Genomic DNA, 15,624 nt, shown 5'->3' with positions numbered 1-15,624 from the left:
CACCACAGTACAGAGAAAGGCAATTCAGCCCATTACATCTGCTCCAGTTCTGTGACAGAGCAGTCCAATATCTTCCTCAACTGGTCTTTTCCCCCCATATCACCAAAATTATTGCCCCCACTACAAGTATTTAAATTCTCTGTTAAGCATGATTATTTCTACTAACTTTTTTTTTAAGAAAAGAAATTAAGCCAGTCTTAAGGTCAGAGATTGATCACAAAACCATCACTGATTGTTGCAAAAACCCAACTGCTTCACTAATGTTCTTTCAGGAAGGAATTCTGCCATCCTTGTCCAGTCCGGCCTACATCTGACTCCAGACCGACTGCAGTGTGCTCAACTCTTAACTGCCCTCAAACCACCCAGCAAGCCGCTTAGTTCAAGGGCAATTAGGGATGGGCAACAAATGCTGATCTTGTCATCAAGGCCCACTTCCCATGAAGTGAATGAAAAAGCTCTCATGCAGCCCATTCCAGATTATCACATCTCACTGTGGAAAAACATAGTTTTTCCCCCCCAATTCCTGCCAGGCTCTTTTATTAATTACATTAAATCAAATCGCAGAGGTTTCTGTCAATGGAAAGTTGCCCCTTATTTATTCCACAAGTGTTCCTCATACCTTTAAACAATTCTATTACCTCCTGTTGAATTTCCCAGCTCGACGGAGATTGGCCCTAATGGTTCCGTGACAGAAGTTTCTCATCTCTGCTAATGTTCTGGTAAATTCCTGCTGCACCCTCTCAGAGTTTAGCGTTCATGTTAGAACAAGGATCCCAGAACTGAACCCAATACTCAACTGGTGAAGCAATGATCAAGCTCAGCACAAATGCCTCACTTTTGTAGAGTGTTCCTGACAAGCGATGAAAGAAATGAGCAGCATAAGATGATAGAACAGATCAGGTCTGTCTCTGTGATTTCAAGCATGCATGTTGGAGATTAGCAGGGAATTAAATTCCCTGGAGGAAGAGTACAAGCACATATGTCCATCAAAAGCATACAAATATACCAATTAAGTGTGGGAGTACATTCAGCCCCTTCTATCTACCACCATTCAACAGAATCATTGCTGATCTGATTATTGCCTCAATTCCAGTTATTCATGCTAACCTTAATACACTCCAACTCAGATGTCAGACACCAGGATACTCAGTGCCACGCTTTCAGACCAAAGAAAACAATAAGGCAAGTGGCTGTAGCATGCTCCTGAATTGCTGGTAACCCCTGAGCTCAATCTTCCTCTCAAACTGCAGGGCAGAATGTTACCTCGCCCCAAAACAATAATGAACTTTGGGCTAAAATAAAAGCCATGTGAAGCTCTATCATAATTGTCAAAGCTTTTTATCTTGCACTTATCAGGACAAATGCAAGAATGCCAAATTTCCAATGTTCACAATTTGTACGACAGGAGAAAAGGATGCTGATCAATTGGACAAGGTGACTCCATGGTGTTCCATGGAGATAGCGCCCTGGAACTGACAAAGAGGAGGAAGGAGTACACGTTTGATTTTGGATAGTCAGTGGACAGTCATACCTCTGCTTTCTCCACCAACCAACACCACACCACCCCACCTTGTTAAATACACATTTGTGCTAGTTTAAGCAGACAGAGCTTTCTGCAGATGTCAGTACCTGATGTAGGCCTCAACGCTGCTGGGTCCTTCAAGCTGATCTTTTGTCAGGTAGGTATTGTGGGAGGACGAAATGAAGTATTGATTGAGTGGCTTAGTCATGTCGTGGTAAACTTTGTTGTGTTCCTGGTTGAAAATATCAGCAGCTGGTGACATCAGGTAGCTCATAAAACCGTCTTTGGTCATGATGGAATCAAACCTTGCTGATTTGACAAAACAAATGAGTCATTGTTAACATCCAAACATATCTCCTATCAGACTTGCAAAAAGTTGGAAAACAGAATTGTCAATCTGCTAGGACTGGCCGGGGGTTTCGAAGGTTAGATCATCAATATCCTGACACTGCCATGGGCAATAACAGGGTGAAAGGAATAATGGGGACAAAAGAAAATGGATTAATCATCTTTCTTTTAACACTTTCTGCTTAATGAACTGAGATGGGAGAAAGAGAATATTTGACTGAAAATGAAATATAATCCAGTAAGATCACAAAAATTGTTTGCACTCTGATTGGCCACAAGCAGGCTAGGAACAGCTGCCTTGGATGGTCAAGGATATGAGGGTGGGGCAGGATGCTTGGCAAGAGGAGTCAGGTGAAGAGCTCTCCAGGAATACATTCTTGCAGAGTCAGCAACTCTACTTCAGAAGTGAGGGGCATCTTAGGGCAGGGGCTTACCTTCCTCATTGAGTTCGTACTTTTGAATGAGCTGTGCTGCGTACTCCTGGTTCACGTTTTCCCTTTGCTCCTTCCGCAGAAAATCAGTCAGCTTGTCCACCGTAAGGAAGCGGTTCTTGTCACAGTAGGCCTCGAAGATGGTAGTGATCTCTTCACGCTCTGTCACCAGCTTGTAAAACTCCTCGATCTCTTTGCCTTGGATTGTGCCATCCATTGATTTATCGCATTTCTGTGGAATTTAAAGGAGACTTCAGTTTGGAGTGAGGGAGGTGAAAGAAAGCAATGATGGGAAAGCATCACACTGGGAAGGCAAAGCCACTGTACTGACTCTTTCAAAGAACAATCCAGTTAGCCCCATTACACTGTTCCAACCTTGTATCGCTCCACTTTTTTCCCTCCTTCAACTATTTATTCACTCCCTTTAGATTACTGGTGAATCTATACCCTATCAGACAGAAAAGTACAAATCCAAACCAGTACTCAGCAGAAATGGTGCCAGCCAAATTAATTTCTACCCCCACTCTGCATCACCAGTCTGAGTTTAAAATGGACAAGGGCGTTGATGAAAAATGTGGAATTGGGGGATGATTGTGATGCACATTGTAGATGAACAGCCAACTGTTTGGGCTCAGGTATGAGGAATGTGATCGCGAGCGATAACGACTAAGCTCACGCACCCCCTCCTCCCCCAAACACTCCTGCACAGAAGGTATGAAGAGTGGCTCTCAATACTGTACCACAAACAGCTCCTTTGCGTACGCATCATCCACCTCAATGTTCATCATGCGCAGAAACTGTTTTACTTCATCCAGCGACATTTTATTGTCTTTGTTCACGTCAGCCTTTTGAAGATAAATCTGAAACCATCTGAATGGTAATTCAAGGAAGCAAACTTGACCGGTCGAGCTTCAAAGCTCTGCAAACTCTAAGATTTCCCTGACATTTTCTAATCGACTTGTTCAGAGATGTCATGACACAGCTCTGAAGCTGGGGCATGAACTCAGGTCTCCTAGTTCAGAAGTAAGGACACTACCACTGCACGGCAACAGCCCTCAAAAGATGTTCCAACTTTAAATTCAATATTAGCTGCTTTTGACCCCTTATTAATTACAGGTACCTTGCTAGTTTTTTTTTTAAATAATGGCACCATCCTCCATTTAATGCAAGGCCTTTTTAAATGACCTCCTTGGTCATATTGGAGAAAGTGAGGACTGCAAATGCTGGAGATCAGAGCCTGAAGAAGGGCTCATGCCCAAAATGTCGATTCTCCTGCTCCTTGGATGCTGCCTGACCTGCTGCGCTTTTCCAGCAAAACATTTTCAGCTCCTTGGTCATACTGCCAACTTACGAGAGTCAGAGTGATCTACAAATAGTAAAAGGCCCTCCAGCCCATCATGCCTGCACTGATCAAAAAAAAAATGAAGCTAAGGCAGCACGCTGGCTCAAGTAGTTAGCACTGCTACCTCACAGAGCCAGGGTCCCGGGTTCAATTCCAGCTTCGGGCAACTGACTGTGTGGAGTTTGCACATTCTCCCCAGGTCTGCGTGGGTCTCCTCTGGGGGCTCCGGTTTCCTCCCACAGTCCAAAAGGTGTGCAGGTTAGTGGATTGGTCATGCTAAATTGCCCTCAGTGCTCAGGGATGTGTGGGTTAGGTGGATCAGCATATGGAAAATGCAGGGTTACAGGGACAGAGTGGGGAATCTGTGTGGGGTGCTCTTTAGAGGGTCAGTGTGGACTTGTTGGACCAAATGGCCTGTTTCCACACTGCAGGGAATCTATAAACTATCCTAATCCTATTTTCCAGCACTTGCACCATAGTCTTGTATGCCTTGGCATCACAAGTGCACATCGAAGTAATACAAGGGTTTTCTGGCTAGACATGCCTACAGGCAGTGAGTTTCAGATTCCACCCTCTTGAAAATGTTTTTCCTCACAGGTGAGATTTACCAGGATGTGCTGGCACTGGACGGCTTGAATTAGGAGGGGCTGGGACTTTATCCTTGGAGTATCAGATGCTATGGGGTGATCTTATGAAGATTTATAAAAATCATGAGGGGCATTAATAAGATGAATATCAAAGGGATTTTCCCAAGGAGGGGAGTCCAAAGATAGAGGGCACAGGCTTAAAATAAGAGGGTAAAGATTTAAAGAAGGAACCCAAGGGGCAATGTCTTCACAGAGGATAGTGTGCATATGGAATGAGCTGACAGAGGAAATGTTAGAGGCAGGTACAATGACAATGTTTGAAAGATATTTGGATAGGTACATAAATGGGAAAGGTTTTAGAGGGATATGGTTTAGATTGGTGCTGGAAAAGCACATCAGGTCAGGCAGCATCCAAGTAGCAGGAAAATCGATGTTTCGGGCAAAAACCCTTCATCAGGAATCTTTGCCCAGGCTTTTGCCCGAAACGTCGATTTTCCTGCTCCTCGGATGCTGCCTGATCTGCTGTGCTTTTCCAGCACCACTCTAATCTAGACTCTGGTTTCCAGCATCCGCAGTCCTCACTTTTGCCTTAGAGGGATATGGGTCAAGTGTAGGAAAATAGACTTAGCTCAATTTATGATACCCAGTCAGCAAAGACAGGTCAGACTGAAGGGGGTGTTTCTGTGCTGTATGACTCCATCCCTTTTAAATCTCCTGCCCCTTTACTTAAATCTATGCCCCTGCAGTCAATGGGTCCTGCAAAATGAAAGAACATTCTTCCAGCCTATGCCCCTCATACATTTTAAACATCTCAATCATGTCCCCTCTCAGTCTCTTCTGCTCCGAGGGAAGCAACCCCAGTCTCTCCAAGTTCTCTTCATAATAAAGTCTCCAGCCCAGGCAAAATCCTGGTAAATCCCCTCTGTACCCTTCCCATCGCTATCACATACCTCATGGATTCCAGAACTATACACAGTACTCTAGCTAAGTCTTACCAATGGTTTATACAGTTTTAGCACAATCTTCCTAATCTTAAACTCGGTGCTTTGTTTAATAAAGGCAAATGCATCATATGTCATTTTAACCAATTTATCCTCTCGTCCTAATATCTTAAGGGACTGGTATACAGGCACATCAAAAAGGTCCCTGTCATCCTTGCCAACCACTCAATAATACTTTGAAATGCTCCATTAGAACACTAATTTATTAGTACCAGCTCATTAGACTCCTATGAACTGATCATTAGCTGATGATTGCCTAATGGTTCAGCCAATATGCCACGCTGCAGAAAAACCAACATGACAGGATGGTACAGGACAATGCCTAGTGATTTTTTTTTACATCATGGTTCTGAAAGGGTTAATTCATATTGGAGCCAGCAATAAACTCCAACCAGTCTGACTACATCATACAGTCTTAGGTGGAAAATTGCAGAGAATAGGTCTGGAACTTGAAGGAGACAGACAGATCATCCATGTCTCCCAAGTCTTCATAACAATAATCAGACTTATACCCAATTGTTAAGGTAGTTTCCCTACTTCTGTGCCAGGAAGCCAGGATCACGTGGCCCAGAGATGTCACTATATCTCTGAGCAGGTTCATTAAAAATATATATAACTAATTGCTATCATGTAATAAACTGTATTTTGTTCAGACAACAGCTTCAAGGATCTTGATCAGATGGGCCAATGGGCTGAGAAGTGGCAGATGAGTTTAATTCAGATAAATGCGAGGTGCTACATTTTGGGAAAGCAGGCTTTTATTGGTCAGAGCATTGAGTACAGGAGTTGGGAGGTCATGTTGTGGCTGTACAGGACATTGGTTAAGCCACTTTTGGAATATTGCGTGCAATTCTGGTCTCCTTCCTGTCAGAAAAGATGTTGTGAAACTTGAAAGAGTTCAGAAAAGATTTACAAGGATGTTGCCAGGGTTGGATGATTGGAGCTATAGGGAGAGGCTAAACAGGCTGGGGCTGTTTTCCCTGGAGCATCAGAGGCTGAGGGGTGACCTTATAGAGGTTGACAAAATTATGAGGGGCATGGATAGGGTAAATAGACAAAGTCTTTTCACTGGGGTCGGGGAGTCCAGAGCTAGAGGGCATAAGTTTAGGGTGAGTGGGGAAAGATATAAAAGAGACCTAAGGGGCAACTTTTTCACACACGGGGTGGTACGTGTATGGAATGAGCTGCCAGATAAAGTGGAGGCAGATGATACAATTGCAACATTTAAGAGGCATTTGGATGGGTATATGAATAGGAAGGGTTTGGAGGGATATGGGCCAAGTGCTGGCAGGTGGGACTAGATTGGGTTGGGATATCTGGTCGGCATGAACGGGTTGGACCGAAGGGTCTGTTTCCATGCTGTACATCTCTATGACTAATTCATTTAAATTCTGGTCATTGTGCCTCTATCCTGTAAACCAAACAGGCCCTTAGACCCAGCCAAGAAAAGTGAAATGGTAGCAATATTCATGTACTCAAATACCACAATTTTCTCCATCAAATCAAGGTCAGTTTGGAGATGATCACAGGTCAAGTTTGACATTCTTTAGAATAACCAGTGTACAAATGAGAAATCCTTAAAAAAACAAAAGTACACAAATTCTGCTCAGTTGCAGAATTCACATGGTGGTGTAGACAGTAAGTTGGAAGGAGTAGCAGGGGGGGATAAGTGGATACAGTTAACTACTGCTAGTTCAGAGGAGAAACCTCCTGCCTCTGAAGTAAACAATTGTTTCTTTCAATATATTCTCAAAAGCTTTGGAGTACAGTGATAGTTGTTTTGGCAGCCAAATAATCCTAGAACCTTTACTGGAGGTAGCAATCCTGAAGTGCAAAACTGACACCAGACTGCACAAGATGATATTAGCACATTGTTAAAACCAACTTCAAGGAGCAGTGGCAGTGAGGCAGAGACATCTTACAGGTATTGAAGGAGAACTCCAAAGCTCAGTGTAGGCAGCACAAGGTACAGCCACTAATGGGGTGAAGATGGGGTGGAATTGAAAGGTTCCCAACAATTGGTTGGGGCGAGAGGTAGTTAAGGAGATAGGGAGGGCTGTCAAGGGTTGGATGAGATAACGGAGCTCGCGGAGGGCTGTAAAGCCAGAGGGGGCTATAGAAGTCAGGGAGGGCAGAGGTGCGGCTTGGACACAAGAACGCACACAAGGAGACAGCGACAAGTGGACAGAGAGCCATCACAAGTCTGTGAGTACAAGGCTGAGGAGTGGACTGGACTCACTGTGCTTTAAGAAACTTGCAAGACAGTCCACGCACAGCAAAGTATTATAAACAGCAACAGGATTTAAAAGAAAAAACAGATTATCTGGTTACATGTTGCAGATTGAGATAAACTTTAGCTAAACACTGGAAAAATCTCCCCATACTCTTCAGAGGACTGTGTTCTTCAGGGCAGTGGCAAGCTGGGTTTTGGAGTGGGAGTATCACCCTCTGAATCATAGGCTTGTGTTTTATCCACTAAACCGCACAAGCAGGCATCAATGAAGAGTGGCCTTACATTGAACAATACTGCTTCAGGAAGCAGAGGGGTCAGGGCAGGTTCCCGTGCTCCTATTCTTACTGCAAAGCTGTAAGAGTTTGCCTGTCCCCCTCCAGGCAGCTGCCCGATTTCCTCCCTCCAAGCACTTTGACCACACCCACAAGAGTGGTATCATACACCACGACCTCACTGTTTGCTGTTTGAAATAACAAAATGTGGGGAGAAAAGAGAAGGTTCCTTCAGGAGCCGGCACTGAAGCTAGAGCCAATTGTTCTGGGAGCAGGAAATGGCATTATCTGGTCACTGCCTTTGATTATCCAGACCAGATTCCACTTATCTGCAGGTTTGTAAAGATGGTCGAGATACCAGTTACCACGGATTATTTATTTTAAACTTGTTCTAGGGCCATATGGTTAACATGCATCCCCAATCATGGAGGCAAATGAGACATGACCCCATGTGCCTGTGCAGACTGATACAAAAGATCAGGAGCACCACATTGGATGGGTCTGTGTCTCTCTCCATGTCGGTGTCGTAAGATCTGCCCTCCTCCCACATGCGGTCTTCATCCCTCAAATCATTATTATCAGTGTGTTGTTTGTTTGGCTTTTTTGGGGGCAGGTGGGGGCTTGCTTCTTACTTCCTCTAACTACCACCAAGATTGCACTTCAAAAGTAATCCAATGGCTACAACAGGTTGCGAGGATACCTGGAGGTTGAGGAAAGCACATGTAAACGCAAGCCCTCATTCTGCATTCCAAGAGGGTGAGGGGAGGTGGATTCCTATTTTACTTGCTATGCCATAGCACACCTATCTTCACCTGTACCCAAATGCAAGCCTTCAAGTAAACAGACAGTGGGGAAACAGATGGGTCCAACAGATGTGTGAAGCTTCCTGTTGCTGAATAGCCCACTTTCCATTCTATTGCCAAGGTGTCGCACGCAAAATGGTTGGGTGAATTTTCTCTCTCTAAATCATGCATTTTCTGTGAAGACTCACCACTTGTTTAAGCATCTGCTTGGACACAGGCAGAGATTTCAATGAGTGGCATCTGGGAAGAGGAGGGGGGGGACACAAAAATTCATTCTTGGGAGATGGGCTACACTTTCTGGGACACGCTTCCCTGATCACCCTGCAGAAGTTGGTGGCAAGTTATCCGCTTGAACACGTGGCCAACGCTGCATATGTGGACGCACAATCCCCTGAGGGAGGGAATTCCAGAATCTTGACCTAGCGACAGTCGAAGAACAGGGCACTATATTTCCAAGACTGAAGGTTGAATGACTTTACAGGGTGGCTCAGTGGTTAGCAGTGCTGCCTCACAACACCAGGGACCCAGGTTAGATTCCAGCTTGGGCGACAGTCTGTGTGGAGTTTGCACATTCTCCCCATGTCTGGGTGGGTTGCCTCCCACAATCTGAAGATGTGCAGGTTAGCTGAATTGGCCATGCTAAATTGCCCATGTTGTTCAGAGATGCGTAGGTTAGGGATAAACGTAGAGTAAGAGGAGAAAGGAATGGGTTTGCATGGGATACTCTAATCAGTGTGGACTTGTTCAGCCAAAGGGCCTGTTTCCACACTGTAAGGATTCTATGATTCTATGATTTGGACAGGAAACTGTAGGTGGTGTTGCTCCCATGTATTTGCTGTCCTTGTCCTTTTGGATGCTGGAGACCATGAGTTTTGCCAATGCTGTCAGGGAATGCTTGGTGAGTTGCTGTAATGTAGTGCGTCTTGTAAGTGGCACACACTGCTGGAGGAGGGAGCGAACGCATAATGCCAGTGGATAAGGGGGCATTCAAGAAGAATTTTATTTCTTTCCCCACCCCATGTACATTGGATCCCCAGAAAAGGATACTGGTCCAGACGCTCTCTCTTGTTCATCTTTGAGTCTCTTTTCTTGAGCTTGTTGAGGCCGTCAATCCAATGATTGGCTTCCTTCGCGTCACTGGCAACAAGATCCAGGTTCTTCTTCATGCCCTTGAAGACGATGGTGAAACAGCGGGCAGCAGGGATATCCATGGCAAACTTCTGCATGCCCTCAGACTGGTGACCAGGCCGCAACTCCTGAATGTCATCAATCGAGACTGTGGGAGAACAGCAAAAAAACAGCAATCAGGTCAGAGAGGAGGCAGTCTTCAGAGTATCAACAACAGAAAAACCCACATCAATGTGTCCATTGGATCATCAATGTGGAATACTGTGTCCAGTTCTGGTCACCCTATTATAGGAAAGATGTGGATGCTTTGTAGAGGGTTCAGAGGAGGTTTACCAAGATGCTGCCTGGAATAGAGGGCTTATCTTACGAAGAGAGGTTGACTGAGCTCGAACTTTTTTCACTGGGAAAAAAGGAAGAGAGGGGACCTAATGGAGGTGTACAAGATAATGAGAGGCATAGATAGAGTTGATAGCCAGAGACTTTTTCCCAGGGCAGAAATTGTTAATACGAGGGGTCATAGTTTTAAGCTGTGGAAAGTATAGAGGGGATGTCAGAGGGGGGGTCCTTTATGCAGAGAGTTGAGAGAGCATGGAACGCGTTCCCAGCAGTAGTTGTGGAAGCGAGGTAATTGGGGATATTTAAGAGACTGCTGGACATGCATATGGTCCCAGAAATTTGAGGGTTCGTACATTAGGTTTACCTTACATGAGGATCAATGGTCGGCACAACATCGTGGGCTGAAGGGCCTGTTCTGTGCTGTACTGTTCTATGTTCTAATGCACCATGTAACCGCTCACAGCTAAGCTGAAGTGTTCCTAAACTCCGGCCTGATGTCCCAGTTAACCCACCCTGGCTACAGACCTTGTGTAAGAAGATGGGATTAGAAAGGATGCCTTTGAATCAGCATGGACAGGATGGGCCCCTTCTGTGATGTATTATTTCTATGGTTCTATAACCTCGAAGGTCACCCGAAACTCGGCCGCCACGTCATCACCTGCACAAAGTCGTTTTCAACAATTATTTCTATTCCAGCACTGCTTCCCAGCCAAGATATTTATTGATATTAAAAGTTTTCACCAGTGTTTGCAAATCCCTCCTTAGCCTTGGCCCTTGCCATCTGAAATCTGACTCCATAACCCACTGAGATTTTTGCTGTCCTCCAAATCTATCCTTTTGTGTAAAAGTAAATCACTGCATTATTGGTAGAGTCGGTTGCCTGAGCCCTAAGCTCTGGAATTTATCCCCTTAGCCTTCCCACTTCGACTTGGACCAAGATTTTGGTCACTGATCCAAGCTCTCTCTCGGTGGCTCTGTACTAGACTTTATTTTGTAACACCCCTGTGACGCGTCTGGAAGAGCTTGGTTACATTAAAAAGGTGCCATAAAAACACAAGTTTACTGTAGTGCTGGACGTTAGAAACTCTATTGCAATACCATCTCTAAAAGGGGTCCATCACATTTGGGACAGTGGGGTTGGCAATTTGTAGCAAGGACCTCCAGACAAGAGGTTAGACATTCTAAGTTCAATATTTTTGGCCCCAGTGTTTTGGTCAACCACTACCACCACAAACAGAGCAATTGCTGGTGGATTTCCCTATTGTTTGTGAACAGTTCAATAACTATGTTTACCTACAAAGTCAGTGACTGCATCCAGAGGAAATAGGAGCAGCACTGCTGCCACAGTGCCAGGGACCTGGGTTTGATTCCCACCTTGGGGCACTGTCTGTGTGGGTTTCCTCCCAAAGTCCAAGGTTGGTGTGAGTGAGTGGAGTGAGTGGAGTGAGTGGAGTGAGTGGAGTGAGTGGAGTGAGTGGAGTGAGTGGAGTGAGTGGAGTGAGTGGAGTGAGTGGAGTGAGTGGAGTGAGTGGAGTGAACAGAGAGACCAGGCTGACTCCTCCAGCCCGAACTCGTAGGCTGCTCCGAGGATCCAGGTCCACAGCTAGGCCCGGGCACCTGAAGAAGTGGAACAGTCAGTGAAAGGGATGGCCGGCAGACAGGCAGCAGTGGCTGGAAGAGGGCTGGATGGAGAACGGGGAGGTACGGAACCCACGCATCCCAAGGTCCATGGTTCCAGCTTGGATACAGCGGTAATGGTTATGGCAGGAGGTGGAGGCCTGTAACCGAGACCTGGCCAATGTCAAGCAGCGGCTGGAGCAGAAGAGGGGGAACAAGACGACAGATGAAAAATTTGACTGCAATAAAGCTCATTATATTCAGTGTTTCAAGATGGCGCCAGAGTGTTGCATTTTGCATATAACACAAAACAACTTCATTATTTTTGTACGAGACAATAAAAATCTATATAACTCAGTTCACCCAGCTCCCAGAGATAAATAATTGGACAGGGCTCTAATGCAACTCATACTGCAAGTGTTAGAACTCTTTTACATTTTACTTGCCTTAATTACCTTCTGTTAAAATAGTCTTGGGCGATAGTTATGGGAGAAAAGGGTCCTGGTTAAGATACAGGTGGCAGTAAGAGGGCTCAAACAATACTTAAGCAATGCTGAGTGTGTATGTATGTGCACTTGCATGCACAGGTGTATCACCACCTCCCCCTCCCCCAATTGCTGAGAAGCTTGCTATCAGAATGTCACAACTGACATTCAAAAGTTGTGACACAGTTCAAAACAGAAGAAGTGGGAATAATCAGGAAAGCCAGGTTTCCTGACTCAGTTTTCAAAAATAGACAGACACACACACACACACACACACAGAGTCTGATCACAGATTGTGACAAGACCTCTCATTTCAATTGTTTGAGAAGGTTTGTAGCTTTCCAGCTGTTTCACAAACAGTGAGGTGCATGCAAAATCCCTAGCTCCCCAATAACTCATCGCTTTTGGGACAACGGAGAAGTGGGAGCCCCCAAAACGGTGATGCCCATCTGGTTTCAAGACACTACTGAGGTGAACCTTCAGAAAAATCTATGGAGTTTCCAGAACTCAAGGTCTAGGAAGTTAAAATCGCTCAGGACCCATGAGAAATATAAGGAAAGTACTCAAGCAGAGAATTGGGAGGGCAAAAAGGGCCAGATGACGACTTTGGCAAGTAGGGTTAAAAGAGTGGCTCAAGGTATTCTATAGATACATTAAAAACATGAGGTTAACAAGGGAGAAGACAGGAGCACACAAGGATAAAGGAGGGAACTTGTGGTTGGAGGCAGAGAATAAGGGGGCGATCCTAAAATGAGTACTTTGCATTGATATTCATCCAGAAGGATGTGGAGGATAGCAGCATGCTCAGACATTTTGAGATCAAGAAAGAAGTGGTGTTGGATCTCTTGAAGAGCATTAAGGTGGATAGGTCCCCAGGGCCCAATTGTATCTACCCTGGATTATTGACAGAGGCAAGAGAGAAGATTGCTGGGGCCTTGACCAAGATAGTTGTATCCTTGCTAGACACTGGAGGGGTCCAGGAGGACTGGCAAGTAGCTAAAGTTGTTCCTCTGTTCAAGAAGGGAAATAGGGATAAATCCAGGAAACTACAGGCCAGTGAGTCTCTCGGCAATGGGTGGGGAAACTACTGGAAAGAATTCTTAGGGATACTATTTACGTAGGTTTGGAAAAGCAAGGAAGTCAATGCGGGTGTTCCCCAATAGGAAACCCTGGATGAATCTGGACATACAGAACCTGCTAAAAACCAGGCATGAGGCCTTCAGATCAGAAGACCCACTCAAATAGAAGGAATCCAAGTATGACTTTCACAGAGCCATCAAGACAGCCAAGGACCAATACTGATCCAAACTAGAGACCCGGCGACTATGGCAAGGGCTGAATGACATCACAGGTTCTAAAAAGAGACAGTGCAAGATAGCAGACAATGGACACATCCCTCCCAGATCATCTCAACGCCTTCTATGCTCACTTTGAGCAGAATTTCGGCAGAGAGGTAACACCTACTGCGACCATAAGACCATAAGACCATAAGACATAGGAGTGGAAGTAAGGCCATTCGGCCCATCGAGTCCACTCCGCCATTCAATCATGGCTGATGCGCATTTCAGCTCCACTTGCCAGCGTTCTCCCCGTAGCCCTTAATTCCTCTAGACAACAAGAACCTATCAATCTCGGCCTTGAAGACATTTAGCGTCCCGGCTTCCACTGCACTCCGTGGCAATGAATTCCACAGGCCCACCACTCTCTGGCTGAAGAAATGTCTCCGCATTTCCGTTCTGAAATGACCCCCTCTAATTCTAAGGCTGTGTCCACGGGTCCTAGTCTCCTCGCCTAACAGAAACAATTTTCTAGCATCCACCTTTTCAAAGCCATGTATTATTTTGTACGTCTCTATTAGATCTCCCCTTAATCTTCTAAACTCCAACGAATACAATCCCAGTATCCTCAGCCGTTCCTCATATGCTAGACCTGTCATTCCAGGGATCATCCGTGTGAATCTCCGCTGGACACGTTCCAGTGCCAGTATGTCCTTCCTGAGGTGTGGGGACCAAAACTGGACACAGTACTCCAAATGGGGCCTAACCAGAGCTTTATAAAGTCTTAGTAGTACATCTCTGCTTTTATATTCCAACCCTCTTGAGATAAGAGACAACATTGCATTCGCTTTCTTAATCACAGACTCAACCTGCATGTTTACCTTTAGAGAATCCTCGACTAGCACTCCCAGATCCCTTTGTGCTTTGGCTTTATTAAGTTTCTCACCATTTAGAAAGTAGTCCATTCCTATATTCTTTTTGCCAAAGTGCAAGACCTCGCACTTGCTCACGTTAAATTCCATCAGCCATTTCCTGGACCACTCTCCCAACCTGTCTAGATCCTTCTGTAGCCTCCCCACTTCCTCAGTACTACCTGCCTGTCTACCTAACTTTGTATCATCGGCAAACTTCGCTAGAATGCCCCCGGTTCCCTCATCCAAATCATTAATATATAATGCGAACAGCTGTGGCCCCAGCACCGAACCCTGCGGGACACCGCTCGTCACCGGCTGCCATTCTGAAAAAGAACCTTTTATCCCAACTCTCTGCCTTCTGTTAGATAGCCAATCCTCAATCCATCCCAGCAGCTCACCTCGAACACCATGGGCCCTCACCTTGCTCAGCAGTCTCCCGTGTGGCACCTTATCAAAGGCCTTTTGAAAGTCCAGATAGACCACATCCACTGGGTTCCCCTGGTCTAACCTACTTGTTACCTCTTCAAAAAATTCCAACAGGTTTGTCAGGCATGACCTCCCTTTACTAAATCCATGTTGACTTGTTCTAATCAGACTCTGCTCTTCCAAGAATTTAGAAACCTCATCCTTAATGATGGATTCTAGAATTTTACCAACAACCGAGGTTAAGCTGATTGGCCTATAATTTTCCATCTTTTGCCTTGATCCTTTCTTGAACAAGGGGGTTACTACAGCCATCTTCCAATCATCCGGGACCTTTCCTGACTCCAGTGACTCTTGAAAGATCTCAACCAATGCCTCTGCTATTTCCTCAGCAACCTCTCTCAGAACTCTAGGGTGTATCCCATCGGGGCCAGGAGATTTATCAATTTTAAGACTTTTTAACTTTTTTTAGATTACTTACAGTGTGGAAACAGGCCCTTCGGCCCAACAAGTCCACACCGCCCCGCCGAAGCGTAACCCACCCATACCCCTACATCTACCCCTTACCTAACACTACGGGCAATTTAGCATGGCCAATTCACCTAACCTGCACATCTTTGGACTGTGGGAGGAAACCGGAGCACCCGGAGGAAACCCACGCAGACACGGGGAGAATGTGCAAACTCCACACAGTCAGTCGCCTGAGGCAGGAATTGAACCCAGGTCTCTGGCGCTGTGAGGCAGCAGTGCTAACCACTGTGCCACCGTGCCTGCCCTGCCCCGTGACACCCTTTAATTTTTGGGATATTACTCATGTCTTCCACTGTGAAAACTGACGCAAAGTACTTGTTAAGTTCTCCTGCTATTTCCTTATCTCCCATCACTAGGCTCCCTGCATCAGTTTG

General features: G+C 45.5%; 1 protein-coding gene across 2 annotated transcripts in view; it reads right to left on the bottom strand.

Moving 5' to 3' along the window:
- Positions 1-15,624, bottom strand: part of plcd1a (phospholipase C, delta 1a) — a 92,747-nt gene that overhangs the window by 17,737 nt on the left and 59,386 nt on the right. For both annotated transcript variants that reach the window (XM_072576373.1, XM_072576372.1), the window contains exons 3-6: positions 9,587-9,815; positions 3,042-3,171; positions 2,305-2,533; positions 1,630-1,831 (exon numbers count right to left, since the gene is read on the bottom strand). In XM_072576373.1, the coding sequence (XP_072432474.1) occupies positions 1,630-1,831; positions 2,305-2,533; positions 3,042-3,171; positions 9,587-9,815 (790 nt within the window). The remainder of the gene's footprint in view (positions 1-1,629; positions 1,832-2,304; positions 2,534-3,041; positions 3,172-9,586; positions 9,816-15,624) is intronic.

The sequence above is a fragment of the Chiloscyllium punctatum genome, chromosome 8 (assembly GCF_047496795.1).
Source record: "Chiloscyllium punctatum isolate Juve2018m chromosome 8, sChiPun1.3, whole genome shotgun sequence".
NCBI lineage: Eukaryota > Metazoa > Chordata > Chondrichthyes > Orectolobiformes > Hemiscylliidae > Chiloscyllium > Chiloscyllium punctatum.
The sequence above is the reverse complement of the archived record's forward strand: the minus strand, read 5'-3'. Positions and strand labels throughout refer to the sequence as shown.